Genomic DNA, 15,442 nt, shown 5'->3' with positions numbered 1-15,442 from the left:
AAGATAGGAGAACCATTCTCTTTGTGAAGCCCCACCAGCCATCCTAAGAATGGTGATGTCCGAAGGGATGCTGGGGACCAGTCACTGCTTCCCCTGGGGACCAGTCACTGCTTCCCCTTTTCATGATGTTAAACTTAGTCCCAGAAAGAGGGCGTGGGGCAAATTTTAAACGCAGCAACACCGGTCCCGTTTTCAAGAGTGGCAATCTTCCGTTGCTCCCTCTCCCCACCACAGGAATCCCCCTGGTTCAGGTGAGGAGAAACAGTTTGTAACTTTTCCCAAAGAGGGAGACACTGGTCCATTAGCTGCTCAATGAGTCAGAGCCAGGCCTTTGTATCACTCAGGTGGGTACCAAACGGCCTGTGGTATTAGGCGAGATCGGGGAGGGGGGCAGGATTCTGAGAACCTCCTGCTGCGCTCTAGGTGGGAGGGAGTCCAGGGAGAGGTGGTGTAGACTGGGTCACTCAGTAGTGGGGAAAGTCTTCAAGGCCCGACAGGGCAGGGCTGTTCTGGGAATAGGCTGGGTCAGCGGAGCTGACCCTACTGAGTGTCCCCTTCCCTCCCTTCCCTGCCCCTCAATGTCCCCTCTTCCCTACAGCCTTCCCAGGACTGGGTGCGTGGGGAGGGTGGTGGGGCAGGGAGCTCTCACTTCATCTTCATCTTTCCCAGGAGCCCTGGTCTACCTGGCACATCCTTGACTCTGCATTGGCTCGTGTGGTTAGGATTGTGTGCCCACAGGGCAGTGGTGTGGACAGTAAATATGGAGGAAGTCTTTTGGTTGTTGACCTCCTTCCTCTTTCAGTCATCCATTGAAAGGAGAGCCAGTGGGCCTGGTGGGGCTGGTGTGGCCTTGTGTGTGTGTGCATGTGTGCTAAGTCCCTTCAGTCATGTCTGACTCTTTGAGACTCTATGAACTGTAATCTCTTCTGTCCATGGGATTCTCAGGCAAGAATACTGGAGGGGGTTGCCATTTCCTTCTCCAGGGGATCTTCCCAACCCAGAGATCAAACCCACGTCTCCTGTGTCTCTTGCATTGGCAAGCGGGTTCTTTAACCACAAGTGCCACTTGGGAAGCTGGTGTGGCCGTGTCACACTAAACAGCACTGGCTTCTGGGCTCCCTTCTCCAGTGGCCCTGGGAGCAGGAGAGGTGGGATAGGCTAGCCCCAGTTGCCTGTCTGTTCCCAACCTGCAACGTCTTCTTCTTGGGGGTGCTGACTGCCCCTGCCACATTGCCAATGGCCATAGAGCTGAGCTATTAAGAGTAAGACAAGTGTGACACTAAGGGTCAATCAAGAGACCAAGTTTCCAGCCCCTGCTCAGCCACTGGCTCCTGGGGGGGTGGCCTCTGAATCCAGCCCATCAGAAGAGTGTCAGAAACCCTCTCTGGGAAAGCACTTTTCCTCTCCTTGGGAAGAGTCCAGTTGGAAGGCAATTCCCATCCACAAGCCAAGGGGGAGAGGAGACGGGAGGCCCCAGCTCCCCTGGTAGTGAGCAGAGGTGGGCAGGGGCCCTGGGAAAGCCTAGAAGCTTGCAGTTAAAGACTCCCTACCTGCAAAGATGGAACTTTACAAAGGCTCCCAGATACCCTCGTAGCTCAGTGGGTAAAGAATCTACCTGCAATGCAGGAGATCTGGTTTCAATTCCTGGGTCAGGAAGATTCCCTGGAGAAGGAAATGGCAACCCACTCAAGTATTCTTGCCTAGAGAATCTCATGGATAAAGGAGCCTGGCAGGCTACAGTCCATGGGGTTGCAAGAGCTGGATACAAGTTAGTGACTAAACAACCACCACCACCACCACCAGATCCCTTGTGAAAGACTGCTCATTTTGGGATCTTCACAGCCAGTGAAGGTTGGGCCTCAGAGATGTTACTTTCAGCCCTGGGTGCTCAGATGGAGACCTGGGGTAGGGGTAGGGTAGGGTGAGGTCTAAGGGACTAGGGTTTCATTTGTGTTGACTGATGAGGATTACTCCTAATTTGGGGGTTGGGGGAGAGGGTCTTGAACTGACAGGAACTGAACGTAAACCTCTTTACCACACTTCGTCATATTTCTTATCTCCTTTGAATGTTCTCCTGACATCTCCAGGCAGTGGAGTGGCTTATGGGATTCTGGTTTGAGGTTCCCTTGCATGGATGGGCCTGGCCTCCTAGGGGACTGATGTCATTAAAGTACTTTCCAGGGAGGCCCAGGCAGGGGCTTAGCACACTCCAGCACCTTGAGCTACCCCCAAGCCAAGCCACTGAGCACTGAATTCTGCTGCAGATAGAAAAGGCAAAGTGCCTTGGAACCCCTGAGTCTGGGCCATGTCTGCTCACCCCTGGCTTTGTCACTTTTTCTACCCTTCCATGCTGATTCTTAGCCTCCCCTGGGTGGCCTTTTATACATGACCACCAGATCACTTTCACACCTACCCTTCCTCACCCACAGACTGGATAGTGGCCAGCATGGAGAAGTTAGGTCGTACCACCTTTGACAGCTAACACTGAGACTGGGGGAGCTGAGGTGACATGGCAGAAGGCCCACCACAACGTCAGTGACAGCCCAAAGCTACTGTCTCTCCCATGCCCTCCATCCCCAGCCCCTCCCCTTCATCCCATCTCCTTTCTGTTACTTATGAGTAGACATTCAAGATATGTACATGGGATTGAGTTATGAGAGAGTTTTTGCACTCAGGCTGCTGCCATGGACAGTATGGGCTGAGGAGAAACTGAAGCTGTGAGGAGCCTGCCAACTGAGACTCAGTGTGGAAGGAATGGAGAAACTGGGGACACTGGGCCTGAGGGAGACATGAGACTTGGGTCATAGGTATGTTTGTGGGGGGCTGGGCAGGGAAACATGGCAACCATCAGCAGACCTCTGACACGGCTCGGTGATGTCATAGTCACTTTCTGGAGGTTCTGGTAACAGAGAGCACAGGTTGCCACTTCAGGCCAAGTGCCCCGACTGGATAGAAGGCACTGCTCAGGAGGAAGGAAGCTCATCGCTGCTCATCGAAGGAAGACATGGAAAGTCTTCCTTCGATGAGTGAGAAGACGAAGTTTGTCCTTCAGGGTATGTATATAGAAATCAGAGACCAATGGGCAGGGCTCTGGCAGTGGGTGGGAAGAGGGGATCTTGATGGTGGTGTCTGGGCACAACTTACTCTACAGGAGCAGACATGGAAAGTCTTCCTTCGACAAGTAAGAAGACGAAGTTTGTCCTTCAGGGTATGTACACAGAAATCAGAGACCAATGGGCAGGGCTCTGGCAGTGGGTGGGAAGAGGGGATCTTGATGGTGGTGTCTGGGCACAACTTACTCTACAGGAGCAGACATGGAAAGTCTTCCTTCGACGAGTAAGAAGACAACTTACTCTACAGGAGCAGACGTGGAAAGTCTTCCTTCGACAAGTAAGAAGACAAAGTTTGTCCTTCGGGGTATGTACACAGAAATCAGAGACCAATGGGCAGGGCTCTGGCAGTGGGTGGGAAGAGGGGATCTTGATGGTGGTGTCTGGGCATGACTTACTCTAAGCTCTCTTACTTCTCTGGCTTGGCTTTCAAGCTACTGTGTGTGAATGCCCTAGGTGTGCCCAGGTGTGTGTGTGAGTCTGTATATATGTGCTGCTTGTGACTTCCCTGTGCTTATGAGTGTGACCCTCACCAGCCACTCGGGGCCCGTTAAGAAGTGCCCATGGGCTCTGAGGCTGACCATTCTGATTTTCCCAGCTTGGTGCTTCCAACTGCTAAGGGCAGCTTCCCATTGCGGCCAGGACACCAGGCAGTGGCCGGACCAGAAGGAGGCCCCTGTCCCATCTCACATCTCTGGCCCAGAAAGGCCTGACAACACTGAGAGGCTAGGGCACTCTGGAGAGTGGTCATACTATAACGAGGCCCTGCTTCACTCTGGGAAGGGTAGAAACAGAAGACGGGGCGGGGGCGGTGGCTTGAGAGTAGCAGGCTCTGAGAACCTGGCAGTGGAAGAAGTTGGAGCCGTCGGCCTGGAGAAGAGACTTGGCCTGCCGTGCAATCTCTGAAGGATGAGGGGTTAGACTGTGTGTGGGATGGTGACCCCAGGGCTCAGAGATAGGCCCAGATGGACGACAACCCAGAAGGGAGATGGTAAGTTCACTGTGAGTGGAGGTATGCAAGAAGGTAGGTGAGCACTCAGCTATCTCTTTACAGGGCAGGGGATTAGATGAGAGAGCTTTAAGATGTCTGCATTCCAAGGAGTCTGTAAACTGGGGACCTAACAAACTGAGTTTGATACCTGTGGCTCTTGCAAAAGGGCACTATTATCTTTGCCTTCATTAGCTTCCAAGTGGATCCCTAACGTTCCAAGCCCAGCAATGCCAGCTACAGGGCCACAGCCTAGGTCATGACACTCTGAGGAGGTGGCAAGAGCTGGGTGGGGGTGGGGAGGTAGGTTCATTCTGAGGTCATCTCCCTTGTACAGCTCAGACTCAGCCACAGTTGCTGGAAACAGTGTTTCAAAAACTCATCTTCAGGTGGCTCTCATTTCTAAATATGGAAATTATTAATAGGTGAGTATCCTGGGCTTTCAAAGTGCTTTAGAAACAGAATATCTGTAGAATAACTCATGATACCTCTTCCACTATTTTCTCCAAATTTCAAAGCTTGAAATGTGCTCCTTTTCTCAGCTTTCCTTTTTTCTCCTCCATTCTTTCCAGGAGGTTCACGGTATCTTCAAGAGGGAAGGGGACCCTCAGACAGTTTTCAGCAGGGCTGATACTAGCATTTGGAATGGGACATTGCTCCCTCCTAAGTGACTCTCCTGCACAATGCAGGACATTTGGCATCTCTGGCCATCCTTGCCTTTTAAATTCCAGCAGCAACATTTCCCAACATCCGTTAGAGGTGACACTGCCCTCTCCCTCTTTGAAAATCATTGCCTGAATCCCCTCAAAGAACTGACTTCCTCAAGGCCATACTACCCAGTGACAAAGCCAAGGCCAAGTCAAATCCCATTCATTCATTCCAAGAACTTTCATTCTTCAATAGGGTGTGTGTCACAAGAGCAAAGGGAAAGCGGGCCTAAACTGAGGCGGTGAATATGGGACTGACTCCCTGCCCACAAAGTTACTACTTCTCCCGATTTCTCTCCTTTTGCCAAACTCCGTTTTCGTCCTCTAGCCCACCTAGCTCGCTGGTTCCGCAATTGCAGCACAGATTAACATTCTGGGAATCAGTGGAAAGAGTCTAGATGAGCGCGATTCTCGGGAGCACAATCAGGTTGTTTTAAGGCGGAGTGCGAGTCCCGAAACCCTGAGATCTCACAGCAGCTTTCCTGCTCGAGCGAGCAGTCGCTTTCCGCCGGGCTTACGAGAGCTAGGTGCCTGCCGCAAGGCCCCTGCAGCAGAGTCGCGGCGGAACTCGGTGGAGGTGAAGGACAGTCGACCCTCACAGTCGATCCCAGAGTCGTCCCGGAGAGGGTGGCTGGGGTGAGGCGTGGCGGGTGGGGCTGCCTAGGGGACAGGGGACCCGGGTCGCAGAGGCCGCGGCTCAGAAGGAGCAGAGGGCAGCGCAACCCAGCTCGACCTTGCCCTCCAAACAGCAGAGGCCGAGGCCGCAGGGAATGGCGGAGCCACCTCTCCAAAGTCCTTTGAGATGCCACCTCGATGCGAAAAGGGCGAGGGGGGGGCGCGGGGAGTGGGCAAGTGAGATTATTATTATTCCTGGGTTTTGCCGCGGCAGCTAGCGCCGGCGGGTTGTTCTGTTTGAATGAATGAGCCCAGCGGCCGCGCCCAATGGGCTCCCGCGCCTGTTTAATATTCATGAGGCCCGCAGCCAATGGCCGGGCGAGGAGGTTGTTTTAAACGGCGGAGCCCGCTGGCCAATCAGGCGGCTCTCGTGGAGGCAGCTAGCGCGAGGCTGTGGAGCGCTGAGCCGCGCGTCGTGCCCTGCGCTGCCCAGACTAGCGAACAATACAGGTACGTTTCGCACCGCCCGCCGCCGCCGCCGCCGCCGCCACCACCGCCACCGCTACCGTCGCCGCCTCCGCAGAAGCAGCGCCGGCACAACTTTCCTCCGGCCCGCGCCGCCGCGAGCGCGCTCCGCCGCCGCCCCCTGCCTCTCCTCCGCGCGCCCTTCCCGCCCCCTTCTCCTCTCTTCTTTGCTATAGGTGCGGGAAGGAAAAAGCGATTCAGGTGTTTCAACTTTTCCATGCATCAACCTGAGCTCCCCACTGTCGGGGCTGCGTTCCCTCCGCGGAACCCGTCTCGGCCGACGCCCCCTGGGGCAGCGGCCCAGGGACCTTGGCCCCCCCACTGAAGCCAGATGTTCGGGCAGCTGCGGCGGCGCGAGCCGAGGGGCGACTGCGGGTTCTGGCGGCGCGCGTCCCGGCGCCGGGCGGCGGACCTCGGCAGGGGGCCGGTGTTTCTCCGCCCGGGACGGACTCCGGGGAGGCCGGGCGACCGCTGCCCACCGGGGACTACGGCTCAGGCAAACTTCGCTCCTGGTCTCGGCTGGGCGCCGCGCGGCCCCGGGGGGCTGCACTGCTGCTTCTGCATTAACATGGCCGTCGCGGGAGCGCCCGGCGGCCCGGGGAGGGGGGGGCGCGGGCCGGCCGCCCCCCGCTCATCTCCTGCCCGCAGGGCACCGCCGCCGCCGCCGCCGCCGTGAACATGGCTGGCGCGGCACGGCGCGGCGCTGGGCTCAGGCGAGCGGCGGGCGGACGGGCGGCGGGGACACCCGGGCGGGCTCCGGCCTCGGCCCCAGCGCCCGCGGCCTGGGGCGGGTGGCGTGGAGGGCCGGGGGCGCCGCCGCGGGCCCCTGCGCGGCCGAGCGTCATGGCCGCACGGGCGCCTTTGTTATCCCGAGGAGTGCGCTCCGCGCCGCCGCCGGGGGCGGGGGGTCCAGCCCGCTGCCCCCGCAGCCCCGGGCGGGGCGGGGTGGGGTGGGGGCTGGCGAGCGGGCGGCGGCGGTGGCGGGGCCCGGACCGCTTTGTTCGCCGCCGTCGCCGCCGCCCGCGCCGGCCGCGCGCGGATCAGCCATTTTAGCGAGCGGAGCTTGGAGGCGCGGCGGGCGCCGCGGTCACCGCCGCTGCCCGCTCGGCTCCGCGCCCCCGGCGCGCTGCCGCCGCCGCCGCCCCCCGCTCCCTACGCCCCCCGCGGGTGGCAGTGGCGGATTTCAGGGGCACTTTCTTTCATCAGGAAGCTTTTGACAAAATGGAAGGTGAATTCTGCGTGTCCGAGTGACCCAGCGCGGGGCCGAGCCCGGCCGTCCGTGGCCGGCCCCGGGCTCCTCCGCGACCCGCGCCGCCGCACCCGCGCCGCCGCCACGGGGCCCAGATTCAACCCCTCGGTCGCTCCCAGGGAAGGGGAGGGCTTGAATTTAGCGTGATGACCTTGGGTGTGGGAAAAGGAAAAGATGGCGGGAAGCAGGGGGGGTGGGACAGGGACGATGACACGCCACAGCTGCATTTTGATTTGGAAACTTTGCAGAAAGTGTTCCTGGCTGGACATGCTTGCCTTTACCGATGGGCAAGACTAGCCCTTTCTGTTTCCCCTCCCCCTTTAGGTAATGATGAAGATACAGATTGGAACTAAATAGTACAAGGGAGATCTGCTCATTTGCCAGATTACTGTTCTTGTAAAAGCCATTTTTATAAGCCAGAACGCATCAAAAATAGTGAAATTTCAAGTGTTCCCTATTTACAGTTCTCCTGCTTTGGTCTTGTAATCCTCAGTGGCAACAGTATTGTTGTCTCTAACATAGTAAAACAGATGACCTGCTAGCCGAAGTGGTTGGTTGCAAGCTTCTGCCACCCGCCTGCACCCTTTACCAACGTGTCCTCCGTGTGCCCTTACCACTTTTGAATTGTAGTTTGCAAAACGTAATAGTTCTGAGTCACAATATAGCTCAGAACCACCCAGCTTGGGCCGGTTCCATTTGGAGAACTTGATCACTCCCGGAGAAGTAACTCACAAACCAGCGCACTTCATGCTGGTCAAAAGTTAAATGACAAGCGACAGTGAAACTGATTTCCTCCCTACTCTGCCTTCAGCTGCTAGAGCGGCTGCAGGATGGGGGCAAGGGTTCTTCCAAAAGGGCCACTTTTTGTATATCTTGCAGATGTTCATTGTGTTTGTTTCTCTTTGTCTCTCTTCCCTTCATCAGTCAAGATGGCTAAAGGTGATCCCAAGAAACCAAAGGGCAAGATGTCTGCTTATGCCTTCTTTGTGCAGACGTGCAGAGAGGAACATAAGAAGAAAAACCCAGAGGTCCCTGTCAATTTTGCTGAATTTTCCAAGAAATGCTCTGAGAGGTGGAAGGTATTTTTCTTTTATATCTTTCCAGCCACGCTTAGTTGGATTTCACACTTTCTGGTTACTGACCTTCAGTGTAGCTCCAGGTGGCTGTTTTCTTCCTCTTTACTTAGACTCATCTTGTCTCTCCTTAGAATTTTGTTTTATTTTTGAAGACTCTGCAAGGGTTTAAGGCTGTCATCCCCTTTTGCAAGTGATTCTCGCTGCTGCCACCATAATTACAGGACAGCTGAACAGGTATGTGCTCACTGCATTGAGGAATTTAACAGGTCCTGTGTTTTGCAGACCATGTCCGGGAAAGAGAAGTCGAAGTTCGATGAAATGGCAAAGGCGGATAAGGTGCGCTATGATCGGGAAATGAAGGATTATGGACCAGCTAAGGGAGGCAAGAAGAAGAAGGACCCTAATGCCCCCAAGAGACCACCGTAAGTGGCTGTAGGATTCAGGATAGCAGTTAAGAGTTTTCCTTCTGCTTGAAAGATTTTTAAAAAGACAGCTGTACCTAAAGAGATGTTGCGATACCTCAGCGAAACAATGTATACTTTGAGCTGTACAGTGCAGGGCCAGGGAAATTCCTGGTTGTGGCTGTCTTTGTGAGCTGTACGCATGCATGGTGGTTGGCTGTTGGCATTTCCACTGGGAAGAGGGCAGACAGCCCAGTTCTGGGTGTCAGTGTCCACTGGCATTTTCGTTATCCTTTTCCCAGTAACTGAGAAAGCACTGTATGTTGCTGAAACCTCTTAAGCATTCTAGTGCCTGCAACTTTGTAATATTGTGCATGGCATCACGTATTTCTTCACTTGAGGGAAGAGTCATAGTAGTAGGAATTTGTGCATTCAGCGACATGAGATCTTGACTTCAGCTCCCGTTTTGGTGGGTTCTCCTCTGATGTATACAATTCTCTCCCGACAAGGTCTGGATTTTTCCTATTCTGCTCGGAATTCCGCCCGAAGATCAAGTCTGCTAACCCTGGTATCTCTATTGGAGATGTGGCAAAGAAGCTGGGCGAGATGTGGAATAACTTAAGTGATAGTGAGAAGCAGCCATATATCAACAAGGCTGCGAAGCTGAAGGAGAAGTATGAGAAGGTGAGGGACCAGAGTGTACCCTGCACAGGTTGGGGCCTCCGGGAGCCTGGAAAGATGAACGGTCAGCTGCCATGGCTGCTGCAGGACTCGTCTCCATGCCAGATCCGCCTAGTATATTGGTGGTCCGGCTTCTGACAGATGGTTGTGTCTAAGACAGCTTTTCAGGCAGGCTTCAAAATGTGATCATATTGGGGTGCCCCCAGCAGAGGGTCAGATAGTGCTTATTCACTGGACTTTTAGAGTGCGTGAATACCCATGCACTCTGCAATTGCAATGGCTGTGAACCCAGTTTGAATCTGGAAAGAAATATTTAAAAGAGCAGCCCTGTCTTTCTCCTGTGTTTTCTCCTTCTGGGGTGGGGATAGCTTGCTTCTACCCTTGACTGATTTGCAATATGTGTCTGTCCCTTCCAGGATGTCGCAGACTATAAGTCTAAAGGGAAGTTTGATGGCGCCAAGGGTGCTGCTAAAGTTGCCCGGAAAAAGGTGGAAGAGGAAGACGAAGAGGATGAGGAGGAGGAGGAGGAGGAGGAGGAGGAAGAGGATGAATAAAAAAAAAAAAAACTGTTGATCTGTCTCCTTGTGAATACCTTAGAGTAGGGAGCGCCTTGATTGACACACCTCTCACCCAAGATGTGTCTGTTGCCCTTATTAGGTTTAATTACCCAATTGGATCATGATCATATCTTAGTCTCTGAAAGTGCTCTAGCAATTGTCAGTGGTTTACGTTAAGTGGCCATGGGTGTCTGGAGCACCTGGAAACTGTATCAAAGTTGTACATATTTCCAAACATTTTTAAAATGAAAAGGCTCTCGTGTTCTCCTCACTCTGTGCACTTTGCTGTTGGTGTGACAAGGCATTTAAAGATGTTTCTGGCATTTTTTTTTTTTTAATTTGTAAGGTGGTGTGTTAATTCTATGGTCATTGGCTAGAAATCCCGAGTTTTCAACTGTACATATCTATAGTTTGTAAAAAGAACAAAGCAACCGAGACACACTCTTGATGCTCCTTGCTTGGTGTGGAGGCTGTGGGGGCAATGCCTTCCAGAGGGGCTGTAGCTCAGGGCGTGCACTGTGGGGCTGGACCTGTGGACACTGCAGTGGGCATCCATTTAGCTTCAGGTTGTCTTGTTTTTGTATATAGCGTAGCATCCCGCTGCCATTCTTAGCTGTGGAGGGGGGGGGGTCAGCAGGCATGAGAAGTGTTTTGGATCCTTTTTAGTTGAAGTGCGGTAGTTTTAAACTGTTTGTTTTTTTTTTTAAACAAACTGTAGAACTGTTCATTGTCAGCAAAGCCAAGAGCCACTGCACCAGTGAAAGTTCAAGAATCTTCTGTACTAAATACGATCTGCAATGTTCTGTTATTTTTTTTGTATGTTTAGAATGTTGAAATGTTTTTGAAGTTAAATAAACAGTATTACATTTTTAAAATTGTGCTCTATGATGACAGTCTAAATGTCTGACTCACAGCAGTCTTAGCAGGAGGACAACCCACTCCATGGCATCTGGTAACTAGCCTCCTGGTGAATCTGGTAAATAACTTCTCTCTTGCTTACTGTGGCCAACCTACTGAGGACAGAGATAAAGAGGGCTACTTGAAGCTACTGTGTGATTTTGTGTCTGAAAGGCGTTAAGGTGAAGTCTAAGCTGCTGAATGTAGGTGCTAAGGTCACAGACAAGATTTAGCAGTCCTCAGAGGTTTAGGAAGGTGGGTGGTTAAGATTGAGGCTCACTACTACTGGGGTTTGTTTTTGGTTTCTTTTTTTTTTTTTTAATCTCCCACTCTACCCCCCAACACACACACTGGGGAGGTGGTCAAATTCATTGCTAGACAGCAAAACATTATTTCAGGCTTTTTTTTTTTCTTTCACCCATGCCTCCCCATGCCCCAGTACTCATAGTAGAACATTATTTTGCTCAATGATCAAGATGTTCTTGAGCTTGGCATCCTCTCCTAGACCCCAATGAGGGGTACATGGAGGAGGGTGCAGTGTCCTTTTCCTTCCAACTTCAAGAAACCAAACACCTCAAGGAAGATGGCTGGGCTCCATCAAGGGGCACCTGCAGGGCAAGCTGATGGCATCAACTGCTTCTAAGTAGTAGATGTCATCAGAAAAAAGACTGGTCTACCCATGGTTTGAGCTTGTTTATTTGGAATATAAATTGTTAAAATGTTCTTACACTTGAAGAGGCTTGTTATATGTTTCAGTGTTTAATTCCTTTTGGAAGATGTAGCATTTTGTCCAAGTTGGGCTGAGGGGTGATGGCCATAGTGGCAGATGGTGACCTTAAATATTTTGAGCTCTGCTGTGTATGTGCACTGAAGTGTCGGCAGTAATGAAGGGGACTGTGCTGGGGGTGAGTGTTAATACATGTCCGGCGTTAATCCGCAAATGTACGTGCTGAAGGCTGTGAAGCACTCAAGGGTGTTTTAATGACACAGAAGAAAGTGCTTTTCTTAAAATTCACTATTGAGAAGCTTGGCTGTCTACAGGTAGTATCTTCCCCACTCTGTCAGGGTCATGGTCATGGTCACTGGCTGGGTCTCTAATCTGTATTCATAGCCATTCCTTCTCACATCGCAACTGTTTGTCCTAAATGTGTTTTTCTAGTTCTAGAAAATGACCACTAATTAAAAAAACGTTGGTCCTGAGGTTTGCCCAGAGGCACCTGTTCCCAGGTGGTCCCTGCCTGCTTTAGCTGTGCCCAGTCACTTCCCTCCAGCCTTTGGCATCGTCAACTGAAGCCTCTGCTGCCTGACACACAACCAACCAAGCTAAGACATGGGAGCTGTGACCAACCTAGTCAAGTATGGGAGGGAAGCTCAACCTGTAGTCACAAAGGAGCGATTTTGTGCTTCGAAGTGCTCCTGTCTGGTGGAAGCTAGAGAAGCCAACTATGGAAGGGCAAAGACTAAAAGGGATGACTTTTTTTGTGCTCCTATAGTAGTTAAACCTAAGTGGGGGACTTGTTAAGTGGTCTTTGATTAAGGAGACATTTAGTTCTAAAGAGACTCAGACAGCTTGGCCCATACGCTGCTTGCAGTGAGAGGACTGCTTACTGTAAGATTCTCACCCATTACCATTGCTCCTTTTTAATAGAATGATGCCTTGTAGCTTCTTTGAGATGCTAAAAGTGGTATGGTGTCACCACCTAAGGCTTCAGCTTAGCTTGATTTCTGGGCCCGCAGTATGTGTTCCTGCAACACCAACCTGTTTGTTATTTTTTTAATCAAAAGGACAGTAGCCACTTTCTCTAACCACCTCTAACACCCTCACCCCGTTCTTGAATGATGTTTTATACTTTGGAAAGAACAAGGCTGTGGTGTGGAAACTGTTGTCTGTGTCTTCTGTGTGTCTCTTCTTGTCACAAATGTGTTTGGGGACTTTGGATGCATTCATTTCCTGTAATAAAGTTTCTTAATCAGTCTTCCCGAAAAGTAATCAGTGGGCTGTCTGCAATCTGTCTGAGATACTGAACCTCTGTATTTTGGGTTGATTATAATCAAGGCTTTAAAAGGACACTTCACCGTAACGATAGATCTCAACTAACATTTAATAGAAAGATACTATCAAAAAGAGCAAGTGTTAAGGACTCCAAAACCCCTACCTAGATCAACCCTTCAGCCAGAGGGGTAGCAGGGAGTTGGCTCTGGAGCCCTGTGTCAGGGTGAATATGCAGTTTTCAGGAGCTGCTGTTGATAAAGTGGCTGGGTACTTGTAATCAGCCAGCCTGGCCAGCCAGCACTCCCTAAGACCAAGGGTTAGGGCTCAATTGGCTGGCAGAGCCAACCCCAACAAGGAGTCTTAGATGAGAGCCGCTGGGGCCACTTGCTGTACTCGGCCTCTGGCTTAGTTTCATGTGGAGCCCAAAGCTATTTGGGAGGGAGTGATCACTCCGTCAACTCTGCAGCCCCAGGCTTCCTTTCCTGCTTCAAACAAACCACATTCCACCTTGTTTTGTATCTTGAGCATCCTCCTAAGTGTGTACCCAGTTGCTCAGTCATGTCCGACTCTTTTGAGACCCCATGGACAACAGCCTGCCAGGCTTCTCTGTCCACGAGATTTTTCAGGCAATAATACTGGAGTGGGTTGACATCCCCTTCTCCAGGGGATCTTCCCAACCCAGGGATCAAACCTGTGTCTCCTGAATTGGCAGATGATTCTTCACCACTGAGCCACCTGGGAAGCTCCATCCTCCTAAGATGTTAGCTTAAAAAATAATCTGGGATAGCATATTGACAAAATAAGGAAAGCATCATCTCAGTAGATATATTAAAAGTGTTTGATAAAATATAACACCCCTGGGGAGTAGGGGACAAAAAAAAAATATATAACACCCCTCTGTGATTTAAAAAGAAAAACTCAGAAAACTGGAAATAGAATGGAACTTCAGACGGGAAAGAGACACATGTACCCCAATGTTCATCGCAGCACTGTTTATAATAGCCAGGACATGGAAGCAACCTAGATGTCCATCAGCAGATGAATGGATAAGAAAGTTATGGTACATATACACAATGGAGTATTACTCAGCCATTAAAAAGAATTCATTTGAATCAGTTCTAGTGAGGTGGTTGAAACTGGAGCCTATTATACAGAGTGAAGTAAGCCAGAAGGAAAAACACCAATACAGTATACTAACGCATATATATGGAATTTAGAAAGATGATAACAATAACCCTGTGTACGAGACAGCAAAAGAGACACTGATGTATGGAACAGTCTTATGGACTCTGTGGGAGAGGGAGAGGGTGGGAAGATTTGGGAGAATGGCATTGAAACATGTAAAATATCATGTATGAAACGAGATGCCAGCCCAGGTTCGATGCACGATACTGGATGCTCGGGGCTGGTGCACTGGGACGACCCAGAGGGATGGTATGGGGAGGGAGGAGGGAGGAGGGTTCAGGATGGGGAGCACATGTATACCTGTGATGGATTCATTTTGATTTTTGGCAAAACTAATACAATTATGTAAAGTTTAAAAATAAAATAAAATTAAAAAAAAAAAGAATGGAACTTCCTCAAAATGTAGAGAACAATTAGGAAAACCCATAACTAATATACTCAGTGAAAGACTGAAAGCTTTCCTGCTTTCCCCATAGGTTAAGGAACAAGAGAAGGACATCTATTTGTGCCACTTCTATTCATCATTGTGCTAGAAGTTCTAGCCAGGGCAATTAAGCAAGAAAAAAAACCAAAAGCATCCAGACTGGAAATGAAGGAATAAAGCTATGTGCACTTGCAGGTGAGGTCATCTTGTATATAGACAATCCTAAGGAGTTTCCAAATAAAACTGTCAGAACAGATGAGTTCAGCAAAATTGCAGGACACAAGATCAATGTATAACAATTGTTTTTCTATATATTAGCAATGAAAAATTTGAAAAATGAAACTAAACAATTCCATTTATAATAGCATCAAAAAGAAATACTTATTGATAGGTTGGGGGAGGGGTAGATAGGGAGCTTGGGTTTGACATGTACACAATGCTATACTTAAAATGGATAGCTGACAAGGATCTTCTATATAGCAAGAGAACTTGGCTCAATACTATGTAATAACCTAAATGGGAAAAGAATTTGAAAAAAAAATAGGTACATATATATGTATCACTGAATTACTTTGCTTTACACCTGAAAGTAACAAAACAAAAGCTAAAAAAAATACCTAGTAACAAACAACAAAATGTAAAATGTATATGAAGAGAACTACAGAACATTATTGAAAGAGGTCATCACCTAAAGAAATGGATGCTTGGGGCTAGTGCACTGGGACGACCCAGAGGGATGGTATGGGGAGGGAGGAGGGAGGAGGGTTCAGGATGGGGAGCACATGTATACCTGTGATGGATTCATTTTGATATTTGGCAAAACTAATACAATTATGTAAAGTTTAAAAATAAAATAAAATTAAAAAAAAATAAATTACCTTAAGGAATGGGGAAAAAAAAAAAAAGGAAATGGAAAGACCTGCCATGTTTACGGGCAGGCAGAAAAGATGGCAGTACTCCTGAAACTGATCTATAGATCAGGAAAATGCACATCAAAATCATAATAAGGTACCACTTCACTCCTTCTAGAATGC

General features: G+C 50.3%; 1 protein-coding gene across 3 annotated transcripts; it reads left to right on the top strand.

The window, feature by feature from the left end:
- The first annotated feature begins 5,838 nt into the window (after positions 1-5,838).
- On the top strand, positions 5,839-10,610 carry HMGB3 (high mobility group box 3). 3 transcript variants are annotated; one of them, XM_070366673.1, is made up of 5 exons: positions 5,839-5,930; positions 8,119-8,273; positions 8,553-8,692; positions 9,181-9,355; positions 9,769-10,610. In XM_070366673.1, the coding sequence occupies exons 2-5, from the start codon at positions 8,124-8,126 to the stop codon at positions 9,904-9,906; spliced, it is 603 nt and encodes a 200-aa protein (XP_070222774.1). In that variant the 5' UTR covers positions 5,839-5,930; positions 8,119-8,123; the 3' UTR covers positions 9,907-10,610. The 3 variants fall into 3 exon arrangements, with proteins under 3 accessions (XP_070222774.1, XP_070222775.1, XP_070222776.1); XM_070366674.1 differs by lacking the exon at positions 5,839-5,930 and adding an exon at positions 5,960-6,121; XM_070366675.1 differs by lacking the exon at positions 5,839-5,930 and adding an exon at positions 6,283-6,441.
- Positions 10,611-15,442: the final 4,832 nt, after the last annotated feature.

The sequence above is a fragment of the Bos mutus genome, chromosome X, assembly GCF_027580195.1.
Source record: "Bos mutus isolate GX-2022 chromosome X, NWIPB_WYAK_1.1, whole genome shotgun sequence".
NCBI lineage: Eukaryota > Metazoa > Chordata > Mammalia > Artiodactyla > Bovidae > Bos > Bos mutus.
The sequence above is the reverse complement of the archived record's forward strand: the minus strand, read 5'-3'. Positions and strand labels throughout refer to the sequence as shown.

Excerpts from the sequence above, each read along its gene's own strand:
- HMGB3 (XM_070366673.1), top strand. The coding sequence starts at position 8,124 with ATGGCTAAAGGTGATCCCAAGAAACCAAAGGGCAAGATGTCTGCTTAT. Across the intron at positions 8,274-8,552 it reads AATGCTCTGAGAGGTGGAAG|ACCATGTCCGGGAAAGAGAA; the intron begins GTATTTTTCTTT and ends TGTGTTTTGCAG. Across the intron at positions 9,356-9,768 it reads TGAAGGAGAAGTATGAGAAG|GATGTCGCAGACTATAAGTC; the intron begins GTGAGGGACCAG and ends TGTCCCTTCCAG.